Here is a 27246-nt window from a genome sequence, read left to right on the forward strand (position 1 = left end):
GGAAAGGTAGAGGGCGTGGGGCCCTCGGCAGAGGGTGGCGGGAGGCTCCTTCCCTGCCAAGGGCCCAGCGGGACCCCCACCCGTGAGGTCCGGCCCAGGCTCAGCTCCCCCAGCAGTCACTTGTGTATGGTAACCAAATTAATCTTGTTGTAGTCAAATTTATCATGTGAAGGGGGGGAAATATATTTGAGATGATGTATAATTTACAAAGACCCTGCATTATTTAAAATAAATATTCTGGAGCGACCTCTGTGGAAGGCGTCCGAGACCATTACTCAACCCGAAAAGTGGAAATTGATGCTTTGCTCCCACTTTAGTGCCCCTCCCCCACCCCCTTTTAAACAAACAAAAAAATATATAAAATAAATAAATAAAATTAATAACTGAGAGGGAAAGAAGTTAGAGGGCTCTGGAAAAGCTTTTGGAGCCCTCCATCTGAAGGGAAAAAAAGGGTGTCAGAGGCTGGAATATATTTCTTCAGCCAGTTCATTAAATTAATTTGTAAGCAGTGGCTCTGAAATTATATCCGATGAAAAATGGCCTCAAAATTTAAATGGTACAAACTCATCTTATTAGAGGCAAAACATTAAAAAACAAACACCTCCCCCCCGCCCCCCAGCATAGCTTTAATTTCTCTGGGTGGGGGAACGGGAGGCGTGTGATGGATGGTTCTTACCTTATTCATAAGCGAGGATAAGAGAGACGAATTTGCCGGGACTGCATGGCCATTTGATTCATTACTGGAACACACAAACCAAGGGGCTTTAGCTCAGACGTACGTGGGACTGAGCCCAGACACCCTTCCCTGCCCATCCCGAAGGCCCCGGCCCCGCCTGCTACATCTGCCTGGGCTGGAGGAGGACCCCCGCCGGGAGGGCTTGGCCCCTGACCTCGGTGGGGTCTGGCTCCAAGGGTGCTGTCCCCAAGAGCCTCCTGCAGTGGGGCAGAAGCTGGTGGGGTGGGGGCCTGGCCTCGCCTCACCTGGGCTCCTTCACAGTCAGGTCTAAACTGCGGTCCTGGGAGACCTCGTGGGGAACCGGGGCGCCAGCGCTCTCACCGGGCTCCTGCTTCACCGGGGCCGGGGGGAACCTGGCGGGGGTGGCCTGCTGCCCGTTTCCTACAGGGGAGGGGAGGGAAGATGGTGTTAGAGGGGCTGAGGGCTTCCTATGGACACAGACCGGAACCCCCCACCGCCAGAAGGGAGGGCAGTGGGCTGGGTGGGCCGGGGGCCCCAGGGGAACCCTGGCTGCTGGTCAGCGATTCTCCCCACTGACATGATCGCTTGTGACGCTTACCCCTGTGTGGCAATTCTTCAAGTGATAATTATTGCAAAATTATGTCAAAGTTGTCCCAGCTCAGGGCCTCCTGGAGGAGAAGGGCGGGAGGCTGGGGAGGGGGCTGGCACGGGGGTGGGGGCCCTTCATTTTCTCCACCGACTGTCACAGTCGATTTGTGGGGCTGCCGCTTAGGCTTTTATTAAAGACTCTGTTAATGCTGAGGGAAAGTGGCAGATCTAGACTGGGAGCTGCGCCCCTCCGCAGGTCCCCGGCCCGCTGTTGCCGGGGCGACGGCCCTGCCTTCCACTGAGCATGCCTAGGAGGGGCATCTGCTGTGTCAGGGCGATGGGAGCTGACAGCCAATCAGAGCAGTTCAAACTATGTGACCTCGCCCGTCAAGCTGTCCAGGGCAGGGATGTGAGGCCCACTGTGGCCGGGCTGGGCTGGACCAGGGTCTGGGTGGGAGCTGGCGGGGTGTAGCCATTGGGGGAAAGTCTGGAGCTCGGTAGGCAGATGATTTGGGAGGCCAAGCAGAGCGGGGGCAAAAGAAGTTGCTGACAGGAACATGTCCACTGAGCCCTTCTCCACAATCCCCAAGTGGCTGAAATATTAATCTGCCCCAAGGCGCTGCAGCTGACAGAAAGCTGCTTCACAGACAGCAAGTGGCATTTGATTAAAAAATAAAGGAAAACGCCCCCCCCCCCCGCTTCCCTTGACCTTTCTTTTGGGGGAAGGAGATTTTTCTAATGAAAAAGAAAGAATTTGACAGTCTGGCCCCTGAGCTCAGTGTGGTCCTAAAGCGGGGCCCACCCCGGCCCACAGGCGTCTGGCCAGAGGCACAAGGCCCCTGGGCATCCTGCCATCCCTCTCACACCTGGGAACGGAAGGTGGGTCCCTCCACGCTTCCAGCTGATGGGAACGTCCCACTCGGGACAGGATAGTAGCTCCCTGAAGTCACTTGCCCAAGGTCCCCTGGGAAATGGCCCAGCCCCCTTGCCAAGCACCGGCAGGCCCTCTAGGAGACCTGGGCAGACCCCTGGGCTAGGCCGCAGGGACCTTCCGTCCTGCCTGGTCTTGAGACGGTCTCACAGCAGAGTAGGGCACGCAGGTTCAGGAGCCGGACCGCTGAGGTCCAAGTCTGGACTTTGCCACCTCCTGGCTGCGTGCCCGGGATCAGGCTACCCCCACTGCCCCATCAGTACCACCAGGCAGGACTCTGCTTCCCTGCCGTGTCCCCAGCACCGGTGAGGCGCCTGGCCCTCAGCAAGCCCAGCGGTTGCTGAATGAGTGGCTGAAGTGACAGCTGACTGTTCTCAGCTAAGTACCGAGAAGGGGGAGAACAGGGAGAGGAGCCAGGTAAACAGAAAGCCAAAGAATTCCAGAGATCAGAGAAAACATTTAAAAAGAGTAGAAAAGTTGAGAAGGAGAACCACTCCCCGTGGTAAGCCAGAGGGAGGCCAGAGGTGGGACTCGGGAGGTCTGGCTGTGTTGTCCAACATGGCAGCCGCTGGCCAGGTGTGACTAAGTTAAAGCGATTCCAACCAAAATCCGGTTCCTTGGTCACAGAGCCAAGTTCAGGCACTCAACAGTCACAGGTGACTAGTGGCTGCCCTACCAGACAGCACAGGACAGAACATTTCCGTTCCGGCAGAAAGTTCTACCAGACGGCACTGACGGAGAGGGAGACACTGGAAGGTTATCCTCGGCCTCGAGGGGCCGGCCGGGTGTAGATCCCAAGCATCCCTGAAGTGCGGCCACCTGCTGCTTGGCTGGACCCACGCCCCTCCAGGTGACACGGGGGGCCCTAGGGAGGCGCAGGGATCTGGGACTCCTCTCATCAGCGGCTGGACTTGCGATGAGGGAGGGTGACAACTGGGGGGTGCGGAGTGGTAAGGACCAGCTGCCCCGGGACACACAGGCTCCCGGTGAGGCCAGGCCTACGGCCCCCACTTCACAGATGAGAGAACAGACCTGCCTCGGGTGGCGGGGGGCAGGCCGGAACAAGGGAGCCGCAATAGCTAACAAACAGGATGGAGGCAGAGACCAGGCAAAGATGGGGGCTGGGGGCGTGGGGGACGTGGGTGCAGGAGTAGAAAGACGCCTCTCCAACACCCCCCGACTCTGCTCTGCAATCTGAGGCGGCGGGCTCCCGGGGTCCGTAAGCCACTCGTTTCCTGGGCAGTGCCCGGCCTGCTCACCTGGGTCAAAGGTGGCAGAGGGCTTGAGGGCAGCCGCGGCCAGCCTGGCCATCATGGGTGAGATGAGACCCTTGCTCGCCGAGATCCTCTCCATGATGGAGGCGGGGGGCACCGGGACAGAGGTGGCGGCGGCCGGGGCAGAGTCACCGGCTCCCGAGGCGGCCAGGGCGGGTGTGTCGGCTGCCGCCGAGGCCACTGCCCCGGACGACATGGCGCCCAGGAGGCCGGGGGCACCCACGGGCAAGGAGGCGCTGCCCCGGCTCGGAAGGATAGGGAAGTAGGGGGCGGCGGTGGGCAGGCCTGAGTTGGAGAGGGCCAGCGCCAGCGGGATGGAAGCGGGCAGGCCCTGGGACAGCAGCCCGGAGATCTTGCTGTTGGGTGGCTTGGCGGCACCGGGCGTGGCCTCGGCGGCGGCGGCGGCGGCGGCGGCCAGGGAGGCGGAGGACTGCTGGCTGGTCGGGGAGGCGCTCAGGCTGGAGTTCTTGCTGCTCAAGGCCGAGAAGTCGACCAGGTCGTCGTTGCTCGACTCCTCGTGCTCCGTGTCCTTGGCGCCCAGCAGCGAGGACGGCAGACCCAGCGCGCCCGAGGAGCGGACGTGCCTGCGCTCGTGCTTGCGCTTGTGCGAGGTCATCTGGCTGGTGGACGTGAAGGTGAAGCCGCAGCCGGCGCGGATGCAGTGGAAGTGGTTGGTGGCCTTGCTGTACACGCAGCCCTCGTACCTGCACTCCTCGTACTTGTAGAACTTCTTGAAGCCGTCCTTGGCATACGCGTCGTCCTTGATGTGGTAGCTCTTGTGCTTCTCGATGTCACACTTGTTCTTGAAGGTGAATGTGCAGCCGGGGCGCCTGGACGGGACACGGCAGGGGCTGTCGCAGGGCCTCGGGGAGGAGGGGGCGCCCGGAGGTGGTCCTGCCCGGCTCCCGCCTCGGCCCCGGGGGGGGGGACCCGGAGAACCCCCGGGCGGCCCCCCTACCCTTGTGCCTGTGGCCTCCGGGAGGCGGGACCCCGAGCCCCGCACGGGCCCACTTCCCCGCCTCCCCTCCCTCCCCCAGGCCAAGCAGCCTCCCTGGTGGGCTCCCCGTTCACCTGCAGTGGAAATGCGTGGTCTTCTGCCCGTAGAACTGGCAGTCGGCCGTGCCGCAGTCCTCGGTGGCTCGGAAGCGCTGGAAGCCATCGTTGATGAGCTGGGTGTTCTTCTTGTGGAAGTTCTCGTGGGTCATCACATCGGACGTGCTTGTATACACCTTGTTACAGCCCACCTGCAGGGGCAGAATGGCCGTCAGGGGGACCGAGGCCAGGCACCTCCGGGCCAAGGTCAGAGCCGCGGTTCTGCTGGCCACAGACCCCCCTGCTCAGGGGAGCTTCGGCCCCTGTAAACATCCAGCTGGGCTGTGGAGAGCCTGTGAAGACCCCCCCGGGCCCTGCAGGCCTGGGCTGCGCTGAGGGCTGGGTTGTCTGCATGGACTCCGGGCACCTCCCGGCACAGCCAGGTGTGGGAGTCCCGTTCCGCCGAGGGGCGTTTGGGGTCCTAACCCGTGGCTCTGTCTCGAAAGCCCCTGGCAGTGGGCAGGGCTGGGCCTGGGGGCGCGGCAGTCACCTTCGGCCCAGGGACTCGTTCAGTGGACACTTCCTGGCACAGGGCCCTCCCCACCCCACCCTAGCTGGGCCAAGGCAGGCAGCGTTGCCATATTGAGTAAAAACCCGTGGAATCTGAGCACTCTTGAAGGCTGGGCCGTGCCAGTGTCTGCACCATCTCAGGGCCCGGAGAGAGAGCCCCCCTCTCCTCCTGGCCCAGGTTGTTCCACGGAGCCCATAACAACCCCCTGACAAATGCCGGGGGAGGCGCAGCGGCTGCTATTTGCAACCCCGAGTCGCTCCCCCTGGACCTGACACCTTGAAAAAGCCCAGACTCGGCGTGGCATTAAAACAGAGAATTAAACAAAAACCTCCTCAGGAACCATTTGCAACGCTCCCCTTGGTGTTAAAGCCTGAGAAATGCTGGTCTGTATAAACAGCTCCCTGAATTTCACCCGCACCAAGTATGGCCATGGGGACGGCCCCGCCCTGGCCCTGCCAGACACCGCCCAGGCCCGCGCCCCCAGGACTCCCTGCGCTCGCCTGCTGCCCCCCGCAGCCGCCCCCCCCCCGCCCCCGAGCCAGGCCCCGGGCCCTGGGTGGCCCTGCCCCTGGCACCTGCATGCAGTGGTAATGGGTGCTCTTCCCGTTGAGGTGGCAGCCGTGGTAATAGACGCTGCAGTCGTCCAGCGGGCTGAAGCGCATGAAGCCGTGCTGCAGGGAGTTGTCGCGTTTCTTGTGCATGTTGTAGTGCCGGATCACATCCTGCTTGCTCGTGAACCTCTGCAGGAGAGCACGAGTTGGCGGGGGCCTGGGCCAGCCCCTCGCCCAGAGCACTGCCCCCCCCCCCCCCCCCCCGCCCACTTGGCTCTCCCTGGAAATAATCCTGCCTGGGGTCGAGGCAGCCGGGTGGCGCCCAGGCCAGCACAGGGGACCACAGACAGAGCAATCCCAAGTCCCAGAGCCACAGGGCCTTCTGTGACCTCCCGCCGGGCTCCCAGCGCTCACGCCCAGGAGCAGAGGAGACGAATCTGGCCAGGCCCTTAAGGCAGCGGCTCTGACAGGGGACAGCTCATTTTGCCCGGTGTCACCTATGGGCTGTGCCGCCAGCTTGGGCTCCCTGATGAGCAAGAGGGGACAGCCCTGGGCACACTGGCTGCGATTCGCTCTTGTTCACCTGCTCTGCATTTATCACAGGTGGCTTTGACCGTAAGTGACGATCTCTCTGCCCCTCAGCGTTATCATCTACTAGACGGGGCAGGAGGACACCGAGAAGAGTCAGACAAGGTGCCGAGGCCCTGGGGTGCGGGTGGGGGGGGGTGGGGCTCCCAGGGAAGGGAGCTTGAATGATCATCCCAGGGAAGCAGGTGGCTCCAGACCCTATCAAATGCCTGTTGGGCTAGTAGTTTTCTGGGTTCTCTGTCTGCGTGAGTTAAGCTCAGGCGGCCTCGGCAGAACTGAACACCCCCGTCCCACTGCCGAGAGGCTCCCCCACCGATGGGCCAGCCCGCAGGGGCGGGGCTGGTGCCCACAAGGCCCTACCTGGTAGTTGCACTCCGGGTCAAGGCAGTGGTAGTGCTCACGGTACTGGTAGGCGCAGTGGATATGGCCACAGTGCTGACTGCCGGAGAACCTGCAGAGAGGAAGGGTGGGCTCAGCCCTCTCTGGGCATCAGCCCCAGGGAGGACTCTTCCCTCCCTTCCCAGGGAGGACTCTGCTGCCAGAGCAGCAGAGAAAATATGTGCCCATACCCTGGGGAAGCGCTGCTGGGGTTCAGGGGCCGTGAGCCCTTTGTAGGGGTATGGGGGGCAGAGGTGGTCTGTGGGGGTGAAGTGGCAGAGGCCAGGGTGAGTGATCAGGCCTGTTGGGAATCCTAGGACCACTGAACTGCAGACCTGTCCTGCCTGCCTCGGGAATGAGGACGCAGTGAGGCACGCAGGCCTGGCACCAAGGTGGGGAGGAAGAAGCTGGGGCGGGCCAGACGGCAGAGCAGAGACAGGGAGGAGGCCTGGGATGGGATGGGATGAGGCGGTGAGGGCAGGAGCCCCCAGGGTGACTGCCTTTCCTGCAGGTGCCGCCCGCCGGCCCCACACCCAGAGTGAAGCCAGGTGCTGGAGACACTGGCTGGGCCAGCCCAGGGCCCCGCTGCTGAGAGGTGTTAAAGCCTCTCTCTGTCCTGGGCTTTCCTGACACTTGAAACGGCCCAGGGTTATGAATTTTTAAAGCACAGCATCTGTTCGGCTTCCTGCGGCAGGGAGTGAGCTCTCCAGCCAAGTCCGCAGTCGGGAGCCCCATGCTGCCTGGCCACTGCCCGCCTCTCAGAAACCCCGACCTTCTCCAGGCCCCAGTGCCACTGGGCTGTGGTTCTCAAGCTTGGCGATGGCTACCCTTGGGAGGCGGCTCTGGGGAGAGCCTGCTAGGACAACTGGGGAGGAGGCTGGCCTCAGACTGTGGGACACGCGTGCACACACACACACACACACACACAGAGACAGAGAGAGACAGAGGGAGAGACCCCTTTGTAAAGGGAGAACCACTTGCAAATAAATATTTAAGCTGAAGCTGCCAAAAAGGCCATCTGCTGAGGCACTAATAATAATGATAATAATAATAATAAAGAGATTGGAACAAAGCTGAAAAGACAGAGAGGGACAGGAAGAACCTAGAAGATCAGCAGAAAGACACAGGCTGGGGCACAGCTCGCCCCTTGGGCTGCCCCATCGGGTGTTGGCAGCAAGGGGCCGGATTTGGGGGCCTCCATCGAGGCGAAGGTTCTTTACCCACCCACCGTGTGGCCTTAAAAGTGTAAGAGGGCAGGTCTGCGGTCAGGAGGTGAGGGTCAAGGCGCGGCCCAGGGAGCACACGGAGGCCATGTCAGAGAGGATAATTGCGCACACCTCCTCTCATCCCCAGCGGCTCCACGGTGGCCTGAATCCCACCCCAGACTCTGTATGAGCCGTGGCGGGAGCTCAGTGCTCACCTGTGGCCAGGCCCCGCCATCAGGCCCCTTTGGGCACCCTGGCCCCGCCTAGGGTACAAGCTGCTTCAGGGCGTGTGGCCCAGGTCACATCAAGGGGCAGGGGCTGAGATGGGACGCAGTCCCTCCGGGGAATTTGAGGGCATGGGCGCATAGAGGTAGGGAAGCAGCAGGCACTCGGGCACTAGCGGTCAGATGGGCCTGCGGTCCCAGGGTCCCCAGGCATTCCTGGCCCCATCCCACCACCTCTCCAGGGCAGTCTCCTCCCCAGGGGCCTACCTGGCAATATATTTCTGGTAAATGTTTACATCTTCGGTGACAGCTGGTTTATCTGTGGGCAATCCGTTCCTGGCGAGAGACACACAGGGCACAGCCGATTAGCCGACAGGGGTAACTTCACACCCCAGAAGTGTCTAGGGGGCAGCTCCCTGTCCTGGGGCCCTGGCCCTTCCCTCTCTTGCTCTGTTGTGCTCTGAGGCCCTCAAGGTGGGACTGGAAAGCCCTTTGGCGGAACCTGGGCACAGGTTCAATTAGCCCAACTCTGGCAAGGGCCGGGCCATCCCAAGCTGGCACGGGCCTAGGTAGGAAGCCTTGGAAGCTGGGGCCTGGCCCCCGTTGACTCTCCCCGAGTCAGCAGGATGCTGGGAAGACCACTGGGGAAGGAGCAAGAGAAGGTGGGGTCATTTGATCAGAAAAGCCCCCCTCCCAGGCCAGCGGGCAGCTCCCTAGATCTGCTCCAGGTTTTTGGCTCTGCCTCAAGGGGGAAGGGAGTGTGGGAACCTCACACAATTGATCCACAGATAATCTGACCGTTGCCTGGGGGTTAGCGATGACTGTGCCCCCAGACTCCTGCCTTCTCTTGCTGCCTTCCCCACGGCCCAGGCCCTGAACCTGGGAGCCACGGTGACCGGCTTGGAGCCCAGAGCCCTAACCCCAGACTAAGGCTTTCCCAGCCAACCCCAAGGCTGCATTTGAGGCACAGAAAGCCTGTCACTGGCAAATGGGGGTTATAGCAGTCCCTGGTACGCGTGTTAGCAGATGAGCACATGCACGGGAATACCTGACGTGTGACGCGCGTGTGCACACTGCAAGATGTGTCGCGTGCTGGGCATGGGTGGTTACGCAGGCCGTGTGTGTGTGTGTGTGTGTCTACACGTGTGTGCACACGCAGGCATGCGCATGTGCAGGAGCATGTGAGAGCCAGTGCGTGTATTAAGCACGGTGGATGTGTACAAGTACGAGTGGATGCGTCCACGAGCATGGGCTTCAGGGACAGAGAAGTGGCTACTCTAGTCCCGAGTTCAGGATGGGCGCCCTTACTTGACAGTGGAGACGGTCCCCGTGGTGATGGAGTCTGTTTTGGAGAAGGTCGACTTCAGGTACTCGGGAGTGTTGAAGGGCAGGGAGGCAGACGGCTCGGGCCCTGGCCCAGGGGCGCTGGGAGCACTGGGCACGCTGGGGAGGGGTGCAGGAGCCAGGCTGGGGGTGGGCGGAACCTTGGCGGGGCCCGGCTTCTGGATGGCCCGGACGTCGTACTTGGAGGGGCGCCCCACCTTGCCCGTCTTGAAGGCAATGGCCCCGCCCATGTCGGGGCTGCCCTCCCCGGGTTTGAAGAGGTGCAGGTACTTGACGTTCTCCAGGTCGTACTTGGATGGCTTCTTGTAGGTGCTCCCGTTCTGGGGCCGCAGGTTCTCGCCCGTCTTCAGTTTCTGGATGAAGAAGTCGTACTTGGAGGTGCGGGCCACCAGGCCCTGCATGGGAACGCTGCTGTGTGAGGGCAGGGGCAGGATGGTGGCCTTGGTCTCCAGGTGCGCTGTGCTGCTGGGCAGCCGCAGGCCGGGCAGGGGCCCCACCACGTCCTTGCCCGCCCGCTCCTCGACCTTGGTGCCGTGGGCCGGCCAGGAGAGCTGCTCGCCAGCCTTGAGCTTGCGGATGTACTCCTCGTATTTGGAGAAGCGCGCCCGCTTGCTGAGGGCATCCTCGGAGGCGGGCAGCATGGAGGAGGTGGCCACCTCGGGGGTGGAGCCTGCGTGCAGCTTCTCGAAGCTGATCTTCCTGGCCAGCTCGTCCCTCGTGTTCTGGTCATCGTAGCCAAACATGCCGAGGAACTCGGTCATAGTGGAAGCCGCGTAGTCCCGGAGTGAGGAGGCCTCTCCTGCAGCAGTGGGGAGAGGCCGGTCACCTCTGGGAGGGAGCAGGGTAGCCAAGGGACAGGGGGCACCCCCTCCCCGTGAGCCCCCACCCACAGAGGGAGGAGGCTGGCATGGGGAGGGGGCGGAGCACGACATGATCTATGGACATTTGGCTCACTTGTTAGGTTTTACGACTCTTAAATTAATTTGTTTTAAAAAAAAGTAATTAATACCGGGGTAAAATAAAACGAGTTCATCAATGCCAGGAAAATCAATTTCCTAAATGTTCTGGCCGATGGCTTTTCAGTACATTAAACAAAGTTTCATAAATGTCTCCTCTCTCTCGCCTTGGCCTAATATGAAAGAGAAGTCACTTTACTGGAAGTAAGGCCAGATCCCAACCTGCCTCCCAAGGGTGGGGTGACACGGGGGCTGGGGACAGGTAAGGATGTGGGCCGGCAGCTGGGCAGTCAGGAGGGACCCCAGGGGCTGAGGGTTGGGGGTGGGCCTGGCTGAGCCTGTCTGGAGGACTCTCCCTGACCCCCACAAGCAGACACACAGGCCCTCATCCCTGGGACGTAGAGGGCTTACCCCAGGCCTCACCAGGAGCTGGCCCCCCGGCTCCACCGGCCCCCCACATACTGAGGGTCCCAGACCACAAGGCTGAGGGGGCAGGGGCCTTGCCAAAGCATTTGTTCAGACTCACTCGAGGCCCCTTGCCCCAGTCAAGAATTATGACGTGAGGAGTCCTACGAACCTCCCCATCATCCTCGTGCCCGCTCATAAAGGTGGCCACCCTGAGGAGAGTCTGCCTGGGAGGCTGGCCCTACTGGCCCCAGGCAGGGGACCGAGGACAGCCTGTGTACAGGCTCTACCTGTGTTCACTCCGGGGCACACAGAGATCCCGGAGCGGCCTCCCCACAGGGACGTGAGCAAACACGCACACACACACACATACACGCACATCCCCTAGCTACCTTCCCAACCCCACAAACACACACACATGGACACGAACCACCCAAACCCCACACCCATCTGCCCAGGATGAGCCTCAGGATGGCGGAGGCAAGATGATCCCATTCTGCCTGGGGTTCTTCTCTGGAGCCCCACGTCCTTGCACACATGACCTTTGCCACAGCAGATGTGTGACCCCCCAGCACACACAGGCTTACTCATTCTCGTGCAGAACACTCACGAAACACCTACTATGGGCTCTGGCCTGGATCAGGGGTGGGCGCACATAGGAGGGTGAGACCCACATGGGCCCCAGGGACACACATGTTTTCTCCATTCCTGTCTGAGCCCGCAAAGTCGGGCACGTTCACTCAGAGCAGCAGGGCCCCAGGCTGGGAGTCCTAACAGCACAGCCAGGGGGAAGGCATGGCTGAAGAAGGGGTGGGAGGCCCAGGACCCCAGCAGGGTGGCAGATGAGGGTCGCCTCCCAACCCTCATCGCAACCTATCGGGTCGGTGTAGGAAGAGGACAGTCACAGGTGGCACCTGGTACCCCAGGTGGGCAGAGTGACCCCGGGAGCCAACAGATGGCTGTTCCCTGGGACGGGGTGGCCGGTGGGCCACTGTCCTGACCTCAAGCTACATGGGGTTGGGGGCCCAGCCTGGGAGGAGGGGGCTCTGGCTGCTAGATTCAGTGGCTCAGGGACCAGGGAAAGGGGCTAAAAATAGCAGGAGGCAGCTGAGCCCTCACTATATATGGCAGAGAGACAGAAGGCTTTGAAGGGCAGGCAGCTTAGAGGAGGGAGGGGGCTGGGTGGGGGTCTGAGGCAGCCCAGAGGCCTGCATTCCTGAGCCCCCCGGCCCAGAGAAGGTGGTCTGAGCCTGGCGGTGGCTAGGGCTCCAGCTGGTTTCCTCTGGTGCCCAGGGCTGAGCAGGCTGCCCCAGGTGTCAGACGGGGCGATGCCCAGGTCACGAGGCCACTGGCAGTCCTGGTCCTGCCTCCTACTGTCCCAGCTCTCCATTTGGGGTGAGAGAAGGCAGGGGTCAGGGCAGGGCTGGGCCTGGGAGGGGGTGGGGCGGGCCCCTGATGGGACAGCGGCCCTTGTCCCCATCCCTCCCTCTCCTCTGGCTCAGCACAATCACCTTGTGTCTGGGAACGGCAAGGGCTTTTCCTATCAGAGGAAACTGAAGGTCACACTTTTCCTCATTGATCTTGCAATGTTTGTTAATTACTCTGTCACTGATGTGGCGAAGGATAATTAAACAGCTCTGTTTATATCTTATATGCATAATTATGTGGCTGCGCAGGGCTCCCCGCGCAGGGAGGAGATGCGCCCCTCGCTGCAGGGGGAAGGGGATAGGGGAGCAGGCAGGGGAGGCTCGGGGCACCGGGCACAGCCCTGAGAAGGAGGCTAGGAGCTGGAGAAAAGGCCCCGCACCCGGGGTTCCATCCTAGCCACGGTGACCCCCTTCCACCCAAAACCGCAGGCCCTCCCTCCCTGGAGTGTGAGAAGCTCGGGGCTGCTGTGAGTCATAAGGACAAGGAGACAGCAGAAAAGCCAGGCCTCAGCCACCTCGTGGGAAAGAGGTCAGCCAGAGGAGCGCGTCCGGGGCAGGTGGCTGTAACGGGATCTGCGGGCCGGGCTGAGCCATCCTGAGGCCCTGTGCCTCGCCCCTGAGAGGTCCTGCCTAGCAGAGCCGGGGTCCCTGGGAAGGAGAAGGATTCCGGGAAGGGGCAGGGGAGGAGGCTGCCAGAACAGGTCTATCCCGGAGCTCTGCTCCTGTGGCTCTAGGGCTGACCCCGCAGGCTCCTGTGATGCAGGGGTGGAGACACAGTCCCACGGTCCGCACAGCCATCCCTCACCTCCTCAGGCCCCCCATGCTCACAGCCGCCCCCAGCCCGGCTCACACCTGGAGCGCTTCCCTCCCCCCCTGAGCAAGTCTTCCCTGTTCGCGCCAGTACCTCGGCCCCAGGCCTCGTGGGGCTGGATGAGGTGCCGGGACACGGAGCACGAGTGGGGGAAGCGGGCACGCTCTGCGGACCCCCTACTCCTTCCCTGCTGCCCGCCCCGCCACGGGCTATGCCATCTGTCCGTGCGGCTGTCTGTCCGGGGCTTCAGGCACCTACCCGAAGCCTGCTTGGTACTGGGGCCGCTGTCGTCCTTGGAGGCCGCCCCGTCAGACTCCTTCTCCTCCGCGCCGCCGCCGCCATCCCTGGGGGGTTCTTCGCCGTGGTCCTCCTCGTCGCTGCAGCCCTGGGGCTGCACCATGTAGACGCCCTCGGGCGGCAGCTCCAGGCCCTCGCGGCCGATCCGCCCCAGGCTGGGCGCGGGCGCGGGCTCCTCGCTGTACTCGCCGTTGACCCACTTCTCGATCACCGCCCGCCTCTTGTCTTCCTCGCTGCGGACGCCCCGGGCCACGCCGGCCTCCCGGTCCCGTGGCCGCAGCGGGCTGCCCTCGGGCTGAGGGCCCGCCTCTGCCCCCTTCTCCACCACCACCTGGCGGCTCAGCTTGGCGCAGATGGCGTTGAGCTTCAGGCCGCCTTTGCGCTTGGCCGCCATCGCGGGCTTGCCTGCGGGCGGGTCGGTGCACCGGGTGCCTTCAGCTGCGGGGGTGGAGGGAGAGGTCAGAGGGTGCGGCCACCACCTTGGCGGCCAACCCCCCCCCCCCCCCACTAGGCCCTAGGTTTTCCGGATCCCACCTTCCTCACACTGCCCCTGGCTGGGGGCAGCGGTGGAGGGGGAGGATGTCTGCGCCCCTCACCAGACTGTGAGCTCCAGCGGCCCTGCTCGCCCAGCGCTCCATCCCTAGAGCCTGGCACCGAGGCCGGCGTGCACTGGGTGGTTCAGGACGGTTTGGAAATGAACATATGAACGAACGAATGAATGAACGACTCCTCAAACACGAGGGGCAGGCTTCTCAGCACCTGGTTCCCGGAAGCGTTCCCTACACTTGCTTGGCCCTAAATTCCTCTTCTGAGAGGTGGGCACTCAAGGCGGGCGCTCAAGGCGGGCACACACCGAGCCCCGCCGTGGCCTGCCCCGTGGGGAGGAGACCACCCAGAGCCAGGGACCGGCCCGAGCCAGCCTCTTGCCCTACTGTCCCGGCCACTGGTGGCTGGGACCCTTCCCCCTCTGAGTGTCTCGTCCCTGGCAACCCCCCGCCAGACTTGGTCCCTGGACCCCACCTGACTCCTACTTCTGCTCACTGGAGAGCCGTGGCATCTCTTCCTGTTCTCCCGGCCGCCGAGGGCCCTCTGAAGGCCTCCGCTTTTCCTCACTCCCCTCTTTTGTCTTCTCTGGCCATTTCCTTTCCTCAAGCCTCAATCAGGGCCACTCAAGGGCAGAACTGCTCACAGTGTTTCCAAGAACCGCTCATCCTTGTCCGAGGATCCCACTCTGCCCTCTCTGCCACAGCCACAGCTCCTTCCCTCGGAGGCCTGGCTGACTCCAGAAAGCCCACTTCCCAGCCCCGAGAAGCCACAGCTGGAACAGGCTGGGCTTTCTTAGGTCCCCAACAGAAGGCCCAGAAGCTGCAGTTGCTGTTCCTGAACGACACGGCAGCCCGACAGAAACTCCTTTAACGCGGCTGCCGGGGTCTCGCCACCTCCCTCACGGCTGCTGAGCGGGGGCGCCCAGGGGTCCAGGGTCGGGAGCACACGGCGGGTCCACTCACCACACAGCCTGGGACCTGCCACCAAGGCCAAGCGTGGACACACATACACATTTTGTGTATATGTCTGCCTGTCCTCCACCTTTCCATCTGTCCGTTTAGTTGGCTCCTATCGTGTGCCAGACCCTGCGGTGTGCATGGCAGACGGCCTCAGCCGATTTGAGCACAGGGGGCCCCGCGGGAGCCTCTCAGTGGCAGGGCTCCCTCGTGTGTCCCCCAGCAGAGGAATGGGTGTGTCTGAGTCTCCACCCACATTGGTCAAAAGGCCGAGTGAGGGCAGGGGCTCGGCTTCCAGGGCCATGGGCAGAAGGGGCTTCCCTGGAATAGACCAACACCCTGCGGACCCCCACACACGAAAGCCCACCAACAGGCATGCTCACACAGGACGGCCACCCCTGCCTGCCTGGGGACCCTGTCTCGCAAGGAGACTCGGCTCGTACAGACAGGTGGTCTGCCCAGTGGCCCCAGACCTGCCTCGAAACCAGCTGCCAGTGTGTATGGCCTCACCTGGCCCAGGGACCCACCGGCCCCAGCCCAGTCCAGCCAGCCGACTGCCCCAGAAGGGTCTGCTTGGCTCACACCAGTCGGCCCAGTCTTGGGGCCCTGGCTCTCCCGGGCCCCACCCCTGCCCAGGCCATGGGCCTACTCTGCCCAAGTTCATCCGCATCTCCAAGTCTGTGCCGCCCACACCCAGGTCTCCAAGTGCTGATGTGGGTTCTCCAAAGTTCAATGATGGTTCCCCTAGTCACAGCATCCCACCCAACCTCTGGGCCAGCTGCCAGGCTGCACGACACCAAGCTTGCTCCAGCAGACCTACAGGGAGCAGGCCTCACCTGGCCCCCTTGGTCCCCTGCCCTGGTGGGGACGGGAAGGGGAGAGTGGGGGAGCCTGCTCTATTTTTACCAGGAGGTAAGCAGCCAAGTGTGTAAGGGAGACAGCAAATGGATCTATAAATATTTATCCCAAGGAAGAGGGAAGCAGAAACTCCCAGGGCTGCACTTGCTGCTGGTGACACCCCCTCCCTGGGCTCCCACCCATCCTGGAGCCTTGAGGCACTTGGGCCCACCCAGGCCAGCCCACCCCCTCCTTCTCTCCGGCGTGTGCCTGGCTCGGTCCCTCCTGGGCCCCCACCAGCTGTGATGCAGCTGTGCACCCAGGGCCCACCCCCCGCCCACAGGCCCCTCTGCTCCGCCTACACCCCCCACACCTGCCCTCCAGCTGCCGCTCTGCCCCAGCCCACCTGCCTTCCAGATGTTGCCCTCCCTCTGACTCTACTGCCGGTCCCAGGGGTAGAGGTGGAGAAGGCGTGTGGGCCTGGGGTGCAGGGCAGGAGGCAGAGGCTAGGGCAGCGGGTGGGGAGTATGAAGGAGCCAAGGTCCGAGCTGCTCGCCCATCCGCCTTCCGGCCCACTCCGTGGGGTCCTCCTCCCCTCCCCCTCCATCAGGGCGCTGGGACATACAGACTACCCCCCTCGTGGTCTGACCCCAGGCTCCTGTCCATGTAAACATTCCCCCGACTTTCTTCCCTAAAATATAAACGCCGTGGCCGGGCCTCAATGGGAGGAAGCCATCCGTCCCCGGCCCTGTCACTGCCCCTTTCATCTCCTTCCCGCCACCAGCCTGCCCGCTGCTCTATTTACACTGGACACTTCCTCTGGGAACAATACTGCCCAGGAGGCAAGCTTGGGCCAGGGGGTGGGAAGGCGAGGGGAGTCCTGCACCGCTTACCCAGGGCCGGGCTCCAGAAAGGAGGCAAGGGGCGGGGCAGCGGAGGTGAGCCCCAGTCAGGCTGGGGGAAACAGGGGAAACTGGGGAACGGAGTGACGGGTACCCGCACGTGGGCAGCCGGCCCAAGGGCTCTCCTAGCTTCTAGTCTCTGGCCCCGGTGCCTCCGCATCAGTGGGGTGAGCCCCAGGAGGTGGCACAGCATGAGGGCATAGCCTGGCTCTCCCGCTTGTTGGTGAAAGGGCCCCAGGCAGGCTCCCGCCCTGGGAAAGGGCCACAGGACTGTAAGGCGAGAGGGTTCTGGCAAGCAAGGACCTGGAAGAAGGCAGCTGAGCCCTGAGAGGGACAAGCAAGCAGGTGTGGTGCACCTCTAGGCACAAGATCCCAAGACCAGGAAACTTCACTGGGGCCAGAAGAAAGAGGGGACACCAGAGAGGCTGGGGGGCTGGGCTGGGCTGGGGGCAGGCTGTCCACTCAGCAACAAACGACCCCTTCCCAGGTCTTCCGACCTCCTCTCCCAGGGCTCCAAACTCAACCAGCCCCATGCAAGCAGTTCTCCTGTGTAAGCTGAACAGATCCTGCTCAGGGTGGAGGAAAGGAGGGGCAAAAACCAGACCATGCACATCTCCAGGTACGGTCTCCTGATGCCTCGTGATGACCCCGTGAAGCAGGCACTGTCATCATCCCATTTGACAGAAGAGGCAACTGATCCTGGAGCCGTGAAGACACCCAGAGCCCAGGCTCACAAGGGGCCCGGGCTCTGCCAGGAGCTGGGCAGCCACCGTGTCCCCAGTTAAGGCTTCTGGGTGGGCTCTAGGAAGTCCCAGGCCTCTCTTCCCATCTCCTCCTCACTCCCTCTCCTGGTTCCCATAACACGGAGCCCCCTAAAGTGTTAACTGCGATGGGTAAAATGGTGCAGCAGATTGCTACAATAAATAATTTACTGATATTTATAAATATTCAAATCAGCCAGCTTCAGAAATCAAATGAAGGGAGGGCCTCGGGAGAAGGGCCCGTTATGGCAGGAACCTCATCACTCCCTCCAAAGGCTGGGGAAGGCCAGGGCTCCTGCCAGTTATGGGGGAGACAGGGGGGCTCCTACCACCGCACCTGGGCCCCCTGTCCCTGATCTCTGGGGATGAAGGGGTCGGGGGTGGCTGGAATGGCTCCACCTCCTTGCCAGGTTGAGGCCAGACCCTCCCCTGCCCCGGGCAGCCTGTGTCAAGGGGTCGAGAGGCTCCAGTGCCCAGTGCCCACTGCCTGGGGCTCGAAGTTGCTTGTTCTGCCCTGGGTGGGGGGGCAGTCCCTGGGGGCCTGGCAGGCCTGGCAGCAGCCCCCCCCCCCCCACTTGTGAGTAATGTGTTTCGGGGCCGGGCGGCCTGTCAGCTACCAGGCTCCGGGTGCTTTATGGGCTCTGCCTGGTGGCTCTGAACTCCCTGGTAGGAAATAAAGTTCTCCCTGTGCGTCCCTTCTAAACATTTCACTCAGTGGAAACGGTGTTTAAGAAAAATGAGGACATATTTCTTCCTAAGGATGCAGTGTCCCCTTTGGGCAGCCTAATGCCCGCTGTATATCAGGAGGTGGGGAGGCAGGGGCCAGGCACCGGTCCCCTGGGGTAGGGATGCTCCGGGGCCCCCCTGCCTGCTGCCAGGCAGCTCAGGGGCCACAGACACTGCCAGGCCACTGGTGGCTGCCCTGTGGCACGGCCCAGAGTGACAGGGCGGCTGGCACCCTCTGAACACCTCCCCTGTACCGGAGACCGTGCTGAACACTTCCTGATGTCAACTTCAGTGACGCCCCCCCCCCAACATCTCCATGAGGCTGTTGACCTGTCCCCATTTCCAGATGAGGAAGCAGAGAGAGCCTGGTGAGATTGGTAACTGCCCACGGTCACTCAGTGTCAGTGCTGGAATCGGACTCCCATGGGGCTCGGACGCCCAAGGCCACGGTCTAACACCCCACACGCCCCCCTCCCCGCTCCCCAGCCTCCCAATTGGGGTGGTGGCAATGTCGGAGCTTCCACCCTGCCATCCCTAAGAACTTGAACTTGACAGGCCCCAGTTTTCAAGTGATGCATCTATGTTGATTCAAGACACCCTCTGAGCTCCTTCTACAGGCCAGGCCCTGGGCTCAATCCTGAGGACAGCATGAGAGCAAGACAGACTGTCCTGGCTCCTGCCACCACGGGCAGCTCAATTTAGACAAGGGGACAGATGTTCAAGTCACCATAAGCATAATCACTGTGGTGAAAAGTCCAGGTGCCACAGGAACAGCGAGTCTGGGAAGCAAGGAAGGGTCCCTAGAGACACGTGCTCCCCCCAAGCTCCCCGACCATCCTTCCCACCTCTCTCCTCACCTGCCCCACCAGCCAATTTCTGTGTTAACTCCCCTATCTCCTCCAGCTGTGACCCCCTACCCCAGCCAAGACCTGTCCCATAGGAAAGGGTGTCCTTCTCTCTTGGGCCTGAGCCCTCCCCTCCCAGCTCAGAACAGAAGGGCCGCCCAGCTTGTGTAGGTAGGAGAGTGGTCACTGCTCCCCGGGACTCTCAGCCAGGCCCCCTGGTCCCCAACAGCTCTAAGACGGGAAGTGGGGGGGCCAGGCTGCTGGGCCCTACTTGCCCCCCTTTGTTTATTTATTTATTATGATTTTTTAGTCCAGTTAAAAGGTTTACTATCCAGACGCGTCTAAGTGGCCTCACTTAGCGTAAGTAACTCTATAAATCAGGGGAACTGTTAACATCCACCGCACAGGCTGGCTATCAATCTCCCCCAGGTCACAGCCAAACAGGAAGGGGAGAAAAAAAGAGTTACCACCCAGGGGAGATTTAAAACACACACATACGGCACACACACAGACCGTGCACGCGCGCGCACACTCGGGCGTCTCCGTGTTTGTACAATCATATTATAATTCACACGTGCACATGCAGAACGGCCCGGAAACTGGCAACGCCGAGTGTGGTCACGGTAACACAGCACCAGCAGGGTTCCCGCGGCCGAAAGGGAGTCGGAGCCTGAGGGAGGGGAGCCTCCAAAGGGCCCCCAGGGCCGGGCTCTCGTGCCTGAGCTGCCCTGGCCAGCCAAGTGGCTCTCGAGGGCTGTGGAGCGTCTCTGCTTGGTCCCCTCCCCTCTCTGTGGCCCCTGCCACTGCAAACCCAAAGGACCGAGCTTTCCCCTTTTGTGTGCCCAAGGTGAGCCCTCGGCAGGGAGGTGGAGCCAGAGGAAAGAGGCAGGGAGGCTGTGGGCTGCAGGCCCCCGCAGCGGGGCATGCTGCGGTCCCTAGGTATTCACCAGCCGTGCCCGAGGCCGGGCACACCCCAGACGCAACACGCGGCTCAAGAAGGGTAGCCCCGTCCAAAGGAGCGGCCGGCTGCCTCGGAGGGTGCTGAGGCTAGCTGGGCGTCCAGAGCCGCTCTTCCGCAGGAACACCCCACCTTCTGACCGGAGTACGTGCGGCCGGGCGCACAGAGCTCGGACACAGGCTCCCACCCCATCCCCAGAGAGGGCCCCAGGCCTGGAAGGACCCACCAGCTGGGCCACACCAGGCACCCGAGTGGGACAGGCCTCCCCTGGCACCCTCTGTGGATCCCCAAGACAAGGCAAGGCAGCCCCAGGGTGGAAGGCCTGCCCGGGGCCCACCTCTCCCACCTCGCCCCGGAGGCCTCCTGGCTCACCCGCCCGCCTGCCCGCCGCATCTCCCGTGAACTCTATTTCTCTTTCCTCTCTGAAAACAACTGAGCTGTAAATACTGTTTAACCTTCTCCCCCCCTCCCCCCCACCCCCTCCCCTCCGCACTATAAAAACACAAATATGCCATAACTCAGCCGGCCCGGCCGCCCAGCCTCCAACATGCCCCGCGCCCGGGCCTCTCAGGAAGGTCATTACAAACGACTTTCCGATTCACTGCTCCTGAAATAATTTTGTGTATTAAAACCTGAATCTGCACTTTCTGGGGCCGAAAGCCTCGCTTAATTATGGCGGGTGTCCTTGGGACGGACAGTGATCCTTCACTCGCCAGCCCGCTCCAGCCCTCCGCCCGCCAGCCCGCCCCCCTCCCTGGGCCCAATCTGTTTTCAAAGTGTGTCTGTCCTTTATTAAATTGTTTTCTTTTCCACATTATCAGTTGCCATGGAGACCTCATCTCTCGGATTATTTGAATTTCATTATATCTATTGATTTGGGAGCATTTCATCTTTTTTATTGTTTTTCTGTCAATTTTCAAAACGAATAACCATCTAATTTGCGTCAGTGCTGATTATGTTTGTCCCTCAATAGAGGTCGGCAGCTGCGCTGGGGAAACAAATCAATGAAAAACCATCATAAAACTCCCCACTCCAGTCTCCGGGATGTGTGGGTGACATTCCACGCCTGTGAGAAACACACTCATCAGCTCCAAGTTCGGCTACGGAGGCAGCGGCACCGCTCCACGTCCGCCTCCTCTGGCCTTAATATTTAATTTCGCGATTTGGGGCATTATTAGTGGTGTTTTTATTAGTGCGTGTGCATGTGAGTGTTTGGTGGTGGGCCGGCTGTTCCGTTAATTTGTGGGTGAGGCTGGGAAACCCCAGAGGAGGGCAGGGCGGAGGGTGCTAGGGGTGCGGTGGGAAGTGGAAGAAGCGGGTGTGGGGGGGGGGGGAGAGCCCCGAGGATGGGGGCCCGGGAGGGGGGGACCCTGGGACCAGGAGGACCGCGATGAGGGGCTGGAAAAGGGGGGTCGCAGAAGGGGGACCAAGCGAAGAGGAGGAAAAGAGGGAATTCAAATTGCTTACTTTGTTGGTTTTTTTTAAATAATTTATGCAATTTTAAGCATTTATGTATAAATTTTTTAATAAGCCACCCTGGAGCAGGATGGCCATTAACATCCCAACGTCCTTCTGTCCAATGGGCTGGCGGAGAGGATCAATTTCTGAGAGTACTTTCCCTTTTTTATGACATGATAAAATGCTTTTAAAGCAACTTACACAAATATGGAAATTTTTTTTTTCTTTTTTTCCCTGTCCCCTCTCCCTTCCCCTAACAGCCTTCTCATCCACCAGGGAAGGGTGTGCGGGCACGCGCGCGCACGCACACACACACTTGTGCTCCTGCTCCCTCTCCTGCTGGGGAGGGGGGCTGCGGGGGGCTGGCAGGGAGACAGCCCCAGTTCTAACTGGAACTGGCCGCCTGTCCTTCTAACAAGGGCATAAACTTTCATTACCCATGCACGCAGTCAAAGACAATTTAGGGAAACGCGCTGCTCGGAAAAGGAAAACCTCAGCGATTCGTGACCCACGCCGCCGCCATCTGGGGGGCTCTCGCCTCCAGCGCTCAGGGGAGCCCGGGCCCTGAACCTCTGGCCCTGCCCGCAGGAGGTCAGGGGGAGGGGCCCTTGTGGGGGGCGGGCAGCCCTCCAAGGGAGGGGAGAGAGCAGAGGGAGCCAAGGCTCTCCGCCTTGGCTAGCTGGGAGCACCCGGGCAGGCCAGGGGACAGTCCCCCTTGTCGTGCTCTCTCCCCACACTGCTTCTCTAGCCCCACTAGGCATGGGCCCTGGAGGGCAAGCACAGGGCTCATGCCTTTCTGCCACCCAGTGCGGGCACAGAGCACAAGCTCAGCTCTGATGGACAGATGGAGGGATGGAGTGAAGACAGTGTAGGAAACCTGGCCCAGATACCCTCAGGCCCAGGTGCTGGAGAAAGGCCCCCTGTCCAGGTGTCACCTGCTCCGGAAGCCGGTCTGGGGCAGGAGTGCCTCTGGGTATAGGGGATGGGGGGCACTGGCGTGAGAGGGGGCGGCCTGGCTACCATCACCCCTACCCTGGGCCCAAGCCCCAACTCCCCAAGACGGAGCCAGGCCTTGTGAAGAAGAGGCCAAGTGGCCTATGCCCAGACTTGGGGACAACTGTACTTCTAAGTTCTCTTCACCTTGCAGGCCCTCTCATCCTGATGCGGGGGGGGGGGGGTGGGGGGAGGGTAGGGACCGAGGGGTGAGCCCTGCCCAAGGGATACCCTGCGGGGCCGCGCCTGGCCCTCCATACCGTGCTCGGGCAACCAGGACTTTGGCAGCTTCCAAATCACACAAGTCGACATCAGAAACTTGGCCCCCCAATTTTAAGAAAGTTAGGTCTCTGCCCTGGGCCTCAGTGTCCTCATCTGAAACAGGGCTTCCAGGATGGCATCGAGTGACATGTCTGGCATGCGGAGCCTGCCCTTCTACTGGATGGTGACCGCGGGCAGGGTCCTGCCTTGGGAGGTGGAAAGGCTGCTTCCTCCCTGGCCCGGGGCTGGCGTGGGCAGGGCAGAAAGCCCAGCCTTCCTGAGACCTGGGAACTCTGGGTCGTCCTGCTTCCCTCCCCACCCCCCCCCCCCCAAAGAGCCCAGCTTTCTCCTTGGGCCCTCGGCCGTCTGGGCTGCTGAGGGCCCGATACCCTCCTGCCCTCAAGTCTCAGAGCATCTCTTGGGAGACTTCCCTCCCTCTGGGTGAGCCTGACCCCCCGGCAGCCCAGGAAGGGCTCCTCCGCATCCTTGGTGGCAGCAGCCAGGGAGCACGCCCGCCACGGTCAGGCCGCCCCAGCCCTCAGTGGGGACCCAAGGGGAGCCCACCCTCTTCCTCTTCTGGGTTCAGATCTCCCCCCCACCCCCCGAACTGTCATTAAAATAACAAGTTTCTGTTACAATCTAAACATTCCCACATCGCATAAAGGGTTATATTACACCCGAGTCACTCCCGGGCCCGTGTTTGCACAGAAAAGCTCACGGCAGGTCCCCCCTCCTGACGAAGTGACTTATTAAAGTTTAAACAGTAATTAACAGAACAATAAAAATAAAGGGATGTTTGGGGAGTCATAGCGCACACAGGGTTTTCGGCAGTGCCAGCAGATTTTCAGTGCCCTGTGCTGGCAGCAAAATGTGACTGTGGAGCCAGGGGGGACGGAGGACGGGGCCAGGACGGGGCCAGGGAGGCTTCGGGCCTAACGGGTAAGGAAGCGAAGGCAGACCGGAGGGAGGGGAAGAGGGGCCCAGGGGGCTTATTCGGGTCTGTGCGGGGCCACCAGCCCCACCGGGATCCGGAGAGGCTGGGGGGGGGGGGTTCCCTATGAGCAGGAGAGAAGGCCTGATGCTGGCAGGAAACCGCCCAGCCGGTGCTGAGGCTTCGCTAGGCCAGAGCCCAGCTTGGCCTCAGGCACTTCCGGGAGCCCAGTGCCTCGGTCACATTCAGCCAACTCCGGCGTGGACCTGGCTGGGGGAGCGGAGTGGGCATCGCCAGACCCTGCTGTTAATGATTCCTGGGGCTGGACCCCAGCCACTCGGGCTTCTCTCCCAGTTGGGCAGGTACCTCTCCCTGCTCCTGTGGCCGGGGGAACCACACACCCCTGAGAACTCTCCTGAAGCTACTGGCCACTACTAAGCAGGAGTAAGGCCTCCGGGAAAAGAACTTCTTCTCTGCCCTCTGGGAAGGGGAGATGAGCTGGCCCAACTCATGCTGGGCCCCACCTGAAGGGAGGAAGCAGGGGGCTACCTAGGTCAGCGTGGGCCCCCACTGGTTGGAGTCCTCCCTCACAAAGGGCCTCAGGCATCTGGGCCTGGAGGGCTGGTCCAAGGCCAGGCCAGGCATCTTTCACCCTCTCTGGTTCTCCCCGTACAAGCTCCGCCTAGAGGCTCAGACACCCAGCTGTAGGGGATGGCAGACAGCAGGGGAGAAGCCCCGGGAAGAGGGGAGCCTCCACCCGGATGCGGCCAGCATGCTCTGCTTTCTCCTAAAGCCTTGGGGGCCAGACGAGGAAGCGTTGGTGGGAACCCTTGGAAGCCACAATGCACGTGTGTTATCGCATACCAGCCAGGTGATGGTCACCAGGTACTGCTGGGCTGGCCTTGGACTTACCAGCCCCCAAATGCCCTTGCTTCTTCCCTCTCCCAGACTCCCTGGCTGGGCTGTCCTGGGCCCTGGCTGGGCTGTCCCAGGCTCCCTCCAGAGAGGCTCCCTCTCTCTCTCTGACCTGACGATCTCAAGCCCTTGGCCAGTCTTGCTGCCCCCGCCTGCCCATTGCCTGTGCCTGTCCCTCAAGGAGAAGCCACTACATAGGATTCATTCCCAAAAGTGGTTTTGGGTACAGCATCCCCAGTGCACGTTCTTCCCACTAGGTCAGAGCAAAGGGCCGACGTGGGGACACCACGAGGACCGTAAGAGCACTCTTCAGCCTGCTCTCGGCCTTCTCCACCTCCCTGTGCCTCGCGCGGTGCACCAACCTGCCCAGGCCTGCCTGGGGATCCACCTGGGTGCCTGCCCCCGCAGCCTGGACCAGCATCAAGCCCAGAAAGCAGCCCCCCGCCCAGGGAGAGCAGCCCCGCTGGGTCCCTGGCACGGGCTCCCAGGCTGGTTCCTCCACATCACAGCTGCAGGGGCTGACGTGAGCAGCTGTGAGCCACACGTGGAGGTGAGGTGCTGGGCCGGGGCCAGACACTCCCTCCAGCCCTGTGTCTCCTGGGATCTGGTTCCTGGGCAGCTGGCAGGCATGAAGGGCAGGGAGTCTGGCTCTGGCTGGCCCCCGTGGTGCCTAGCCATGCCCCTGCCTCTCACCAAGTTCCTGCAGGCACAGCCAGGAGAGTGCTGGGCCCAAGTGACCTCAGTGCCGCCTGGGCTCTGGGCGCGGAGAACTTTGCCCTGAAGACGTGGAGAAGAGCCAGCAGCTCTCCTCCCCCTCTTTCCTGGGCAGAGTTCTTTGGGGCTCCACCTCCTTGCCCCAAGATGAGTGACTCATGGCTACAGGAGAGTGGAGGGTCAGGCAGAGGGAGCTCAAGAAGGGGGGGGGGCAGGTGAAGCTTCCCACCCACCCCCCAGCTGCTCTGCTTGGGAGCCAGCCTGGAAGGAAGCCAGGGGCTTAACCCCCCTTGCTGCTGGAGGAGGCCCCCTGAGGCACCCAGCGCCAAAGCTGGGGCGGGAGAAGGGAGACACGCTCTGGGTTAGGATAAGGACTGGTGGAAGGAGGGCAGGTAGAGGGCTTTTAACAGGTGCATTCTAACATGGGCAAACCACGAGCAGTCTGTTCATCCTAATCTGCCCTGTTTCTAGAACCCTCCACCTTCCCCCCTGTCCCAGGGGCATGGTGAGGAGCTCTGGCTGCATAAGGAGCTCGGGAGGGTGGGAGCTATCAGAGCACAGACTGTCCTAGATTTGCACAGAACTTTAGAACTGGAAGGGAAGTGGGGCCCAAGAGGTTGAGAGGCTGGTCAGAAGCCCCGTTCACTAACTTGTCAGGACCAGACAAATCCAGAGCCCCAACTCCCCATCCCGGCCCTCTCATGGCCAGCAGATCAAACTGCTACGCATCTGTGCTTTAAAGGGGGGAACTTTCTACATGCCAGGGGGATGCTCCAGGGCCCAATGGCCCCAAACACCACAAGGGTTCCCTGCTGGAAAAGCTTCAACCCCACACCGGCCCACCTGGGCAAGGACCCCAAGTGGCTCTGAACCAGCACCTCCAGGGTGCAGGGCCTGGAATTCAGGCTCTCCGCTCTCTAAGGGAAGCAAAAGTAGAGTCTGGCTCTCTGTGGCCTGGCTCACCCACTGGAAAGGGGCAGAACATGTGGGTGGGTGACCAGGTGAGGGAGAGCATGCCTGGGTGCGTGGGGGTGGGGGGCGGGGAGAGCAGGTGTATTGGAGGGAGGGGGCCTTCCTCTTGCAGAGAACTTAGGAGTTGTGCTGTGAAGGGGAAGCAGAGGGATTAGAGGACGGGCCTGGGAGAGAGGAACCTCCAGGAGAGAGGGTGGGGACGGCAGCAGGTGGCAGAGAGGTGCCACGGCCGACACTGCCACCCCTACCCCCACCCCATAGCCGGCCCATCTCCACAATCCCCTTGCTAAGGCCGCCAACGACACGAGGGGACTAATTTAGGAGTATTTTTAAAACTGTGGCCCTGGTGGAGGGGTTTAGCAGTTGTCAGCCATCTGGAGTAAGGAATTACCGTCACCTCCCTGATCCTATAGCCCTAAACCCAAAGCTGGTTACAGCTCGAGGGGGAGGCAGCAGGTGGGCGGGGTGGGGGCCTGTCCCTGGGAGGTGCCCACAGGCCTGGGAAGGGCCTCCCCTTGCCCCGGGAGGGGGTTGGGGGCTGGAGAGGGGGCTGGAGAGCCTGGTGTCCTCTGTGCCCACTCAGGCTCCCCCGCCCGCTCACGCACGCTCGCTCCCTGGGCCGCGCCGGCTCGCGCAGGGGCCGTCAGGTAAATTAGATCTGAAAGCTGACAATTTCTGACCATATTTCCTTGATTATTTCAAACAAATGCACAGCAGCCGCTGTAAGGAGATTAAAGTGACATAAACGTCCCGAGTGGGCGGGGGGAGGGCAGAGGATTCAGGTCACCCCCATCCGTCCCCCGCCTGACAGACGCTATATCGCTATCCAATCCAATAAAAAATCCCCCCCTTTTGCTTTAATTAATTTTACAGCTAGCTTGCTTAATTACTTTCAATCAAAATCCTCCTGCCATCGCAAAATTAGAGATGGTTGAGCTCCATTAGCCTAAATTCTTCATTTCCATACAGAAAAGAGGCTGTCTGCGTAGCCAGCCTGGGCCCCTGGCAGGACAGACGCCCGTCTGCCCGCCCGCTGCCAGCCAGCCCACTCCTGGCCTGCGCTCCGTGGCTGTCTCTGGCCTGTGCCTCCCCACCCCCACTCTGTTCCACCGCTGCTCCTGGAGGGGGGATGGAGTTGAGGTCCCGGAGGGTACACTCCCCTCCCACCTTCCAACTTTTCCCCCCAACACGG

At 61.7% G+C, this 27246-nt stretch overlaps 1 protein-coding gene across 1 annotated transcript in view; it reads right to left on the reverse strand.

The window, feature by feature from the left end:
- The window catches only part of CASZ1 (castor zinc finger 1), a 53043-nt gene that overhangs the window by 11027 nt on the left and 14770 nt on the right, over window positions 1-27246 (reverse strand). The window contains exons 3-11 of the mRNA XM_042951124.1: window positions 13241-13717; window positions 9348-10182; window positions 8307-8375; window positions 6593-6683; window positions 5669-5833; window positions 4562-4734; window positions 3476-4320; window positions 982-1117; window positions 677-740 (exon numbers count right to left, since the gene is read on the reverse strand). Coding sequence (XP_042807058.1) covers window positions 677-740; window positions 982-1117; window positions 3476-4320; window positions 4562-4734; window positions 5669-5833; window positions 6593-6683; window positions 8307-8375; window positions 9348-10182; window positions 13241-13717 — 2855 coding nt within the window. The remainder of the gene's footprint in view (window positions 1-676; window positions 741-981; window positions 1118-3475; window positions 4321-4561; window positions 4735-5668; window positions 5834-6592; window positions 6684-8306; window positions 8376-9347; window positions 10183-13240; window positions 13718-27246) is intronic.

Source organism: Panthera leo, chromosome C1 (assembly GCF_018350215.1).
Source record: "Panthera leo isolate Ple1 chromosome C1, P.leo_Ple1_pat1.1, whole genome shotgun sequence".
Lineage (NCBI taxonomy): Eukaryota > Metazoa > Chordata > Mammalia > Carnivora > Felidae > Panthera > Panthera leo.